The sequence below is a fragment of the Mus caroli genome, chromosome 8, assembly GCF_900094665.2.
Source record: "Mus caroli chromosome 8, CAROLI_EIJ_v1.1, whole genome shotgun sequence".
NCBI classification, from domain to species: Eukaryota; Metazoa; Chordata; class Mammalia; order Rodentia; family Muridae; genus Mus; species Mus caroli.
In genome coordinates, this window is record NC_034577.1 from 61280161 (window position 1) to 61290484 (window position 10324).

At 41.0% G+C, this 10324-nt stretch overlaps 1 protein-coding gene across 1 annotated transcript in view; it reads right to left on the bottom strand.

Annotated features, from left to right (window-relative positions):
- Slc18a1 (solute carrier family 18 member A1) overlaps positions 1 to 10324 on the bottom strand; it is a 50368-nt gene that overhangs the window by 13650 nt on the left and 26394 nt on the right. The window contains exons 10-11 of the mRNA XM_021171026.1: positions 996 to 1056; positions 823 to 918 (exon numbers count right to left, since the gene is read on the bottom strand). Of these exons, the coding sequence (XP_021026685.1) occupies positions 823 to 918; positions 996 to 1056 (157 nt within the window). The remainder of the gene's footprint in view (positions 1 to 822; positions 919 to 995; positions 1057 to 10324) is intronic.

The following is a 10324-nucleotide window of genomic DNA, read 5'->3' on the forward strand; positions in this document are numbered from 1 at the left end:
AGGAAGGAAGGAAGGAAGGAAGGAAGGAAGGAAGGCAGGAAGGCAAGAAGGACAGCATGCACTCAGTTGTCGGTTAAATGGAGCTGATTTTCTCAGGCCCATCTACCTCACTGGCTGGCATAACAAAACAGATCTTTAGTTTATCATTTTATATAAATAAGAGACTACCATTCTTTAAAAGGGGTGCTTAGAACGGATGATACTTAATCTTAGTAATTATTGGATCTAGAATCACTTAGGAGACACTCCTCTGGGCAATCTGTGAGGGCAATTGGGAGGGGTTTAAATACAAAGGGAAGATGTACACTAAATGTGGGCAGCACCACGCTTTGGGCTGGGGCTTTAGACAAAACCAAAAAGAATTTTAATAGAGAATTCAAGATGGGTGCAGGCCTCTCCTGCTCTCTGCTTCATGGGCTCTCCAGAACTGAGGAACTCCAGTGACTGTAAGCCTTCCCCACCAAAATAGGCTATTTCCTCTCAAACCACGAGTCAAAGAAACCCATCCTTTGTTTGCAGAAATTTATATTGCCAGTCAATGCTAGAAGAGCCAAACCAACCAAACAAACAAAAAAGGCCTTTTGCTGGAAATAGGGAATGGTTTCACATTAGTGCTAGATCTGCTACCTCTCCATTGCCCATCATCATTCACAAGGTTATTTGGACTCAGTTCATGGGTGTGGGTGTAGGGATGAGCCTATGAAGGGAGTGTACAGCCTCTGAGAGGATGATGACCTGGACTTAATGGTTGTTAATTACTTTCAAAAAGGCCCACAGCAGCTGCCTGGTATCTGAGCTTTGCTAGGGACCCAGCTCACTTACCTAGCTGCCACTCCGGGGAACACATGGTCTGCATCATCCAGATGGGTAGCGTGGGCTCTAATATGGCGACTCCCATGTTGGCCAGGCAGATGGAACCTGAGAAACAGTTCTGTGAGCCAATGTGGCTGCCTGAAGCCTGACTCCCACAGAGAAAGAGGGCATGATCAGCTTACCTGCTGCTACCAGAATGTAAGGGTCTTTAAGAAGCGTCAAAAGTGGAGTCCCCATGGTACTCTAAGAAAATGAATAACATGAACCTTTATTTTTAGAGTTTACGGCACTCCTGTTTTCACAAGATCTGAGAAAGGACCTTAGATATCATTGGCTCCTTTGCTGCAGAGACCAGGAAACTCAGGTCTAGGGAAAGGAAGTGACCTGTCTAATGTCTCTGCTGAGGCTGCAGGCCATTTTGTGTACAAGTCCTGTGGCAATGAGAGCAGCATAGCTTGTATTGGATCTAATTCTCACAGTGAATGGAAGCAAGGCCAGGATTGGCAATGGGTGTCCAGGGCCTTTCCACCATATCTCTCTGGAAATATCATTTGCCCATTGCAACAGGCAGAGTATTTAACCTCAAGGTAAGTGTGGAAGTGCAATGGAAGAAAGCGCCTCAAACAAGATCTTCCTTTTTTTCTCCATTCTGAGCTACACAGTGCAGCTAGGGAACCTGAACACACAGGTTCAAATGCTGGTCCTAGTGACCAGTCTTGATTGCTCTTCTTGATTGCATGCTGTCATCCTTTTGTTACCTGTATCCAAATTAGCATTCTTCTCATCTCCAGAGTTCTCCATCTTACCTGTTCATCGTGATCAAGTTCAAATTCCACCTTACTCACAGTGAGTCCTGACTCAGTCGTTGGAACCAAAGAGTATGTCCTAGTTTCTGGTGTGCAGTATACTCTATCACATACGAGATTTAATAGTCTGGATATGATAACCACAAATGATGAGCAAACACAATGGAGACATATAGCAGTGCCAAAACCAAACTTATAGTACCCTTACCATATATGTAAATTAAAGTAAAGAAATTGATATAAACCATAAACATACATACAAAGAAGTATGCAAGCATCACATTCCAGGTATGCAATGGCTCTTGCGAGAGCTGACGGGATTGCTCAGTGAGAGTGCTTGTCTAGGCTGTGCAGCACCCTGTGTTTAGTCCCCATTACAGTACTGTCGAGGCCGGGAGAGAGAGACTGAGGAAGACAGAGAGAAGAAAACTACTTCCAACATTATAAAGGGCATGTCCATGCTGTTATTAAATGAAGCACTATTTGTGATATCAGCACACAGAAAACCACCTAAATGCACAGACAGGAAGCAGAGTGAAATATGTTCTGCCAGGAACATGGAGCATACAGCGGCAAAACAGCAAGACGGGTTATTTTTTTCAGGACGCAATACTAAATGAGGGACAAAAGGGAAATATAAAGATGCATATAGAGTATAATGTCTCTTATAGAAGAAACTGAGGGCAGTAAGAAAATATTCATAAGTCATTTGAGAGAAAAAACAGAAAAAAATTAAAGTGTCCACTTGCACGAGATATAGGTGAGGGAAGGAAAGGAAACAATGGCAATAGAGAGATTAGTAGCGTTTGAATACATCTCCAAAATACTATACTAATGTTGTGAAATGACTGTAACCCTACCAATTAAAACAACAAAGTCCTAACCCTTAATGCACTATTTCCATGAGGGATTTAAAGGAAAGCATTATGGTGAAGGAGGTTGTAAGGATACATAGGACTGGTGTTCTAACTAGAAGAGAAAATGCCACATCCCTGGACACACCCATCAAGGAAAAGGTGATGATTGGTTTGAATTGTTACTTTACCACAATCTAGAAGAGACTCTCAGGGATGGGTTGTCTAGATCAGGTGAGGTTGTGGGCACATCTGTGGGGAGTATCTTGACTGCCCTAATGGATATGGAAATATCCAGCCTGTAAGTAGGTAGCACCATTGACTGGTTTTGGGTACTGAATTGTAAACCAGAGAACCTGGCATGCATGCATTTATTCTCTCTGCACTTGACTGTGGGGGGAGAGGGGGTTGCTCTTCAAGTTTCTGCCCTGACTTCACTACAGTGATGGACTATAGTCTGAAATTATACATCAAATGAGTCCTTTCTCTCCTAATTTGCTTGTATCCGTGTATTAGATATTTTATTATATTTCTATTATATTTTATTAGATCTTTTCTTCATTTACATTTCAAATTCTATCCCCTTTCCTAGTTTCCTCTCCAAAAATCCCCTATACCTTTCCCCGCCCCTTGCTCCCCCAACCCACACACTCCCACTTCCTGGCCCTGGCATTCCCCTATACTGGGGCACAGAATCTTCGCAAGATCACGAGCCTCTCCTCCCACTGATGGCCGACTAGGCCATCTTTGCTACATATGCAGCTAGAGACACGAATCCCACCATGTATTTTCTTTGATTGGTGATTTAGTCCCAGGAAGCTCTGGGGGTACTAGTTAGTTCATATTGTTGTTCCTCCTATAGGGTTGCAGACCTCTTCAGCTCCTTGGGTACTTTCTCTAGCTCCGTCATTGGGGACCCTGTGTTCCATCCAATATATGACTGTGAGCATCCACTTCTTTATTTGCCAGGCACAGGCATAGCCTCACAGAAGAGAGCTATATCCTGTCTGCAAAATCTTGCTGGTATATGCAATAGTGTCTGGGTTTGGTGGTAGTTTATGGGATGGATCCCCAGGTGGGGCAGTCTCTGGATGGCCATGCCTTCAGTCTCTGCTCTGAACTTTGTCTCTGAAACTCCTTCCAAGGGTATTTTGTTCCCCTTTCTAAGAAGGATTGAAGTATCCACACTTTGGTCTTCCTTCTTCTTGAGTTTCATGTGATTTGCAAATTGTATCTTGGGTATTCTAAGTTTCTGGGCTAATATCCACTTATCAGTGAGTGCATATCATGTGTGTTCTTTTGTGATTNGGTTACCTCANTCANNATGATATCNTCCAGATCCATCNATTTGCCNAAGAATTTCATAAATTCATTGTTTTTAATNNCTGAGTAGTACTCCATTATGTAAATGTATCACATTTTCTGTATCCATTCCTCTGTTGAGGGACATCTGGGTTCTTTCCAGCTTCTGGCTATTATAAATAGGGCTGCTATGAACATAGTGGAGCATGTGTTATTATTACAAGTTGGAATATCTTCTGAGTATATTCCCAGAAGTGGTATTGCTGGATCTTCTGGTAGTACTATGTCCAATTTTCTGAGGAACCGCCAGACTGATTTCCAGAGTGGTTGTACCAGCTTCTAATCCCAACAGCAATGGAGGAATGTTTCTCTTTCTCCACATCCTCGCCAGCATCTGCTGTCACCTAAATTTTTTATCTTAGCCATTCTGACTGGTGTGAGGTGGAATCTCAGAGTTGTTTTGATTTGCATTTCCCTGATGATTAAGGATGTTGAACAATTATGTGTCAGAAATGTGACTGTAGGATGGCAACCCCATCCCTCACTTGATGTCCTGTCTTCCTGATGAAGGTGGTGGATTCTATAAGTTTCCTCTCCCTACTGTCAGGCAATTCATCTAAGGTCCCTCCTTTTGAGGCCTGAGAGTCTCTCACCTCCCAGGACTCTGGTGCACTCTGGAGGGTCTCCCCAACACCTCCGCCCATCTAAACCTATTCCCTCTCTATCTATCATTAGAAAACAAACAGGCTTCTAAGGGATAATTATAATATAATAATACAACATAACCTAATACAATGAAACAAAACCTAACACATCAGAATTGAACAAAACAAGCCGAAGGAAAAGAGCCCAAGAAAAGGTTCAAGAATCAAAGCCTTCATCTCTGTGTTCTAGCATCTTTGGAACAGGAAGGTACTATGCACACTGTCAAAGGAGAAACATAAACACCAACCCAGCCAGATGGTCCACAGCAGTGTCCTGTCTGTGAGATACACTAGAGCTGAGGATAACAGAAAGTTTGTGAGGGTAACCAACCAATATCTGATTTCACTTAAGGACCACTCTTCAAGATGGAACCCGTATCTGACACTGCTTGGGTGACCAAGAACTTGAGACTTGATTAACCAAGCCATTCCATATTCCTCAGTTAAGAATTCTTTGTTTAACTCTGTACCCCATTTTTAATAGGGTTATTTGGTTTTCTGGAGTCCAACTTTTTGAGTTCTTTATATATATTGGACATTAGTCCCCTATCTGATTTAGGTTTGGTAAAGATCTTTTCCCAATTTTTGGTGGCCCTTTTGTCCTATTGACAGTGTCCTTTCCCTTACAGAAACTTTGCAATTTTATGAGGTCCCATTTGTCAATTCTTGATCTTATAGCACAAGCCATTAGTGTTCTCTTCAGGAATTTTTTCCCCTGTGCCCATATCTTCAAGGCTTTTCCCCAATTTCTCCTCGATAAATTTCAGTGTCTCTGGTTTTATGTGGAGTTCTTTGATCCACTTAGACTTGAGCTTTGTACAAGGAGATAAGAATGGATCAATTCACATTCTTCTACATGATACCCGCCAGTTGTGCCAGCACCATTTGTTGAAAATGCTGTCTTTTTTCCACTGGATGGTTTTAGCACCTTTGGCAAAGGTCAAGTGACCATAGGTGCCTGGGTTCATTTTGGGTTCAATTCTATTCCATTGATCTACCTGTCTGTCACTGTACCAGTACCATGCAGTTTTTATCACAATTGCTCTGTAGTACAGCTTGAGGTCAGGCATGGTGATTCCACCAGAGCTTCTTTTATTATTGNAATGTTCTGTAGATGTCTGTTAAATCCATTTGTTTCATAACTTCTGTTAGTTTCAATGTGTCTCTGTTTAGTTTCTGTTTCCAGGATCTGTCCATTGATGAGAGTGGGGGTGTTGAAGTCTCCCACTATTATTGTGTGAGGTACAATGTGTGCTTTGATCTTTACTAAAGTTTCCTTGATGAATGTGGCTGTCCTTGCATTTGGAGCATAGATATTCAGAATTGAGAGTTCATCTTGGAAGATTTTACCTTTGATGAGTATGAAGTGCCCCTCTTTCATTTTTGATAACTTTGGGTTGGAAGTTGATTTTATTTGATATTAGGATGGCTACTCCAGGTTGTTGCTTGGGACCTTTTGCTTGGAAAATTGTTTTCAAGCCTTTTACTCTGAGGTAGTTTCTGTCTTTGTCCCTGAGGTGGGTTTCCTGTATGCAGCAAAATGTTGGGTCTTGTTTATGTAGCCAGTCTGTTAGTCTATGTCTTTTTATTGGGGAATTGAGTCCATTGATATTAAGAGAATTGCTGCTTCCTGTTATTTTTGTTGTTAGAGTTGGGATTCTGTTCTTGTGACTATCTTCTTTTAGGTTTGTTGAAGGATCACTTTCTTGCTTTTTCTAGGGTGTAGTTTCCCCCTCCTTGTGTTGGAGTTTTCCCTTTATTATTATTTGAAGGGCTGGATTCGTGGAAAGATATTGTCTAAATTTGGTTTTGTCATGGAATACTTTGGTTTCTCCATCTATGCTAACTGAGAGTTTTGCTGGGTATAGTAGCCTGGGCTGGCATTTGTGTTCTCTTAGGGTCTGTATAACATCTGCCCAGGATCTTCTGGCTTTCATAGCCTCTGGTGAGAAGTCTGGTGTAATTCTAATAGGTCTGACTTTATTTGTTACTTCACCTTTTTTCCTTACTGCTTTTAATATTCTATCTTTATTTAGTGCATTTTTTTGTTCAAATTATTATGTGTTGGGAGGAATTTCTTTTCTGGTCCAGTCTATTTGGAATTCTGTAGGCTTCTTGTCTGTTCATGGGCATCTCTTTCTTTAGGTTAGGGAAGGTTTCTTCTATAATTTTGTTGACGATATTTACTGGCCCTTTAAGTTGAAAATTTTCATTCTCATCTATATCTATTATCCTTAGGTTTGGTCTTCTCATTGTGTCCTGGATTTTCTGAATGCTTTGAGTTGGGATGTTTTTGCATTTTGCATTTTCTTTGATACTTGTGTCCATGTTTTCTATGGAATCTTCTGTACCTGAGATTCTCTCTTCCATCTCTTGTATTCTGTTTGTGAGGCTCACATCTATGGCTCCTGATTTCTTTCCTAGGATTTCTATCTCCAGAGTTGACTCCCTTGGGGTTTTCTTTATTGTTTCTACTTCCATTTTTATATCTTGGATGGTTTTGTTCAATTCCAAATTATTTTGGAATAACTTTGATTGTGTTTTCCTGTAATTTTTAAAGGGATTTTTGTGTTTCCTCTTTAAGGGCTTCTGGCTGTTTACCTGTGTTCTCCTGTATTTCGTTAAGAGAATTATTAATGTCCTTCTTAAAATCCTCTACCAGCATCATGAGATATGATTTTAAATCTGAATCTTGCTTTTCTGGTGTGTTGAGGTATCCAGGACTCACTGCAGTGGGAGTACTGGGTTCTAATGATGCCGAGTGGTCTTGTTTTCTGTTGGTAAGATTCCTACACATGCCCCACACCATCTGGTAATCTCTGGTATTAGATGCTCTAGCTGTCTCTGCCTGGAGCTTGTTCCTCCTGTGAGTCTGTTAGCCTCTGTCAGCACTCCTGGGAGAGCAACTCTGTCCTGAGTCCCAGGGGTCAGAGCACTTCCTGGAGGCAAGCTCTCCCCTGGCAGGAAAGGTGCACAGAGGACTGAGGATCAGCTCCACTTCCTGGCTGAGAATAAAGGCCCAAAGAGTCCCTATCCAAGAAGCTCTGTTGCTTCTGAGGCCTGAGGGCTCTTCTGCGCCTCAGAGAGACCCCAGATAGAAAATGGTGATCTCACATGAGTCCCAGGGTCAGAGCACTTCCTGGAGGGAAGCTCTTCTCTGACAGGGAAGGTGCCCAGAGGATTGAGCGTTTCTGTGTATTTTATCACAGCAACAGAAAGAAACTGGGGAAAGGGACCCCTGGGACAAGTTGACCAATCACACACCAGGAAGAGAGGTATCACAGAAGCCAATGCTGACAACACTGAGGGATAGGAGTCAAGTCATCAGTCTGTACTGGGGCCCAGTACCCTAGTGCACCAAGCAAGAATGGAGGGAAGAAAGACAAAAAAGCAAAACAAACAAACAAAAATCAAGATCAGCAAATGAACATAACTGGATTTTAAATGCATTGTACATAAAGGTGAAAATAAAAATGAAACCAAGTACTTTCTAAGCAGAGTATGAAGGCCAAAGGAACTGCAAAAATCTAAGCTGCTCCCTAGGAGGTGTGTGTGTGTGCGTTTGCATATATATATATATATATATGAGTAGGATTATTCACATTGTAGGATTGCACAAATATGTAAATAAATTTTTTTAAAAATATTCTCAATATAAATGCATACAGAGGAGATATAGAGTGAGGAAATCAGCTGCAAGTGCTGTGGAGTGAGCTAAAAGTGGAGGTCTTGGTGCCAACTAACCTGTGTATACTATCTCGATCATGGAAACAGTCACTGCACACATTACAGCGGAAGGGGGCAAGGTGAGTATGAGATCTCTCAAGGCTTCATGTGTGCTAACCAAGTATCTTACCAACTGAGCTACAGCCAGCCTTCAGGTTTTTAAAAATTATTTATACATACTCTACTTCCTAGTGTCACAAGCTAGTCTCTTTGTTGAGTATTCAGTAGGACTACCATACAGGCCACTCAGTAAAATAAAGGTAGAGCCATCCGGTTGATTATTGCTGGCCTAGGCAGATAGCTATCCTAAGGGTGCTGGGATCAAACACCTTCCAGGTCTGAGAGTCTACAAGCAGGCTGGTGCTTTTCTCTAAGGAGTTTTGGGTGGGTGGTTACTCCTACTCCTAGACACCTTGGCAGCAGATTGCAAGAGGCATCTGTCACAGTGAGGGGAAATGGCACTCTTAGAGCAGCAACTGTATCACAGTCCCAAATTCTTTCAGGAGCACTCTGCAGCTGTAAAATGGGGCTGAAAATAGTCATTCCCTGGAATTTGTAAGACAAACCACAGATGGTATGCTAGACAGGGCTCCTGAGACATAAAGTGCCAAGGACTTTTATATGTGACGTTAATTACTTTTCAAATACCTTGATCTACCAAGCCTTTGCATCAAACCTTCCTACCATATACATGTCCTCATTTTTCCTTGGTTTTTTTTTTTTTTGCATTATTTCTTCATAGTGATGTTTGTTTGTTTGTTTGTTTGTTTGTTTAAGATAGGTTTTCTCTGTATAACAGAGCTTTGGCTGTCCTGGAAGTCACTCTTAGACCAGGCTGGCTAAGAAATCCACCTACCTACCTCTGCCTGCCGAGTACTGGGGTTAAAGGCCTGTGCTACAATTGCCTGGCTTTGTGGTGTTTTCTTTAACAAAGTATAACTATTTTCATTTCTCTCACTCTACCTCCTTCATTCTTGCAACCTTACTTGGATAATTTGTTTTTACTTATACTGCACAGATATTGTCACATGACCATATACACATGCATGAATGGCTTTCTTCTCCATCATATTTTCTAAAGCTTTCCTGTATTTGTTAATACTTCATAATTAGTATTCAAGTTGTGATTGATATACTAACAATTGCTTAACTATTTTGCCCATGGCTAGCAAGATTTTTTTTAATCAGCATTTCATTCCTCAGTATAATACTGCCATTAACACCTTTGTGATGATCCTCTTGCCCCAGCTTCTTTAGTGTTGAGTTAGTGACCTACCACACTCATTCTGCTATTTTTGCTGAAAGAGAACCTTTAATTCCTCTAAAATGGTTTTCTTAAAATATATGCCTCATGTTAGGATAATAACAAGAAACTGATTTTCTCTGTAGCCCTTAATAAATAGTGCATATACATGTTCTGAATTTTGAAACTTTCCATTTTGAAAGTTATTTTTTAAATTATTATAATGGTAGCTGGAGATGAAGCTCAGTGGTTAAGAGCACTTGCTACTCTTATAGAGGACCTGGGTTCAACTCCCAGCACGACATGGTGGCTCACAACCACCATGGACTCCAATCCAAAGGATCCAGTGCCCTCTGCTGGCTTTCACAGGCATCAGGCGTGCATGAGTGTGCAAGCACACACACACACACATATGCACACACACATATGCACACACACAGAAAATAGACATACATATAAAATGAAATAAATCTAAAAAATTATAATAGAATAAAATCTATTAAATATTTTATAAGAATTAAAATATAATATTAATGTACTCTGTGTACTTTTAAGTAAAAAATTGGTACACTCTTCCTAAAACACTGGAGGAAAAACATCAAGTAGGATATAAAGTCTAATAAAGTAAGCATGATGGAACTATAAGCCTAAGCTGTAATATGCCACATATTACCCAGGCTTACCTTCAAAAATATTCCACCAATAAATTAGCCCTCAACTTCCTTTTCTTATTTATTTATTTACTTATTTAGTCATTTATTTTTCTTGGTTTCCCCGAGACAGGGTTTCTCTGTGTAGCCCTCACTGTCCTGAAAACCACTCTGTAGACCAGGCTAGCCTCAAACTCATATTTACCTGCCTCTGCCTCTGCCTCTG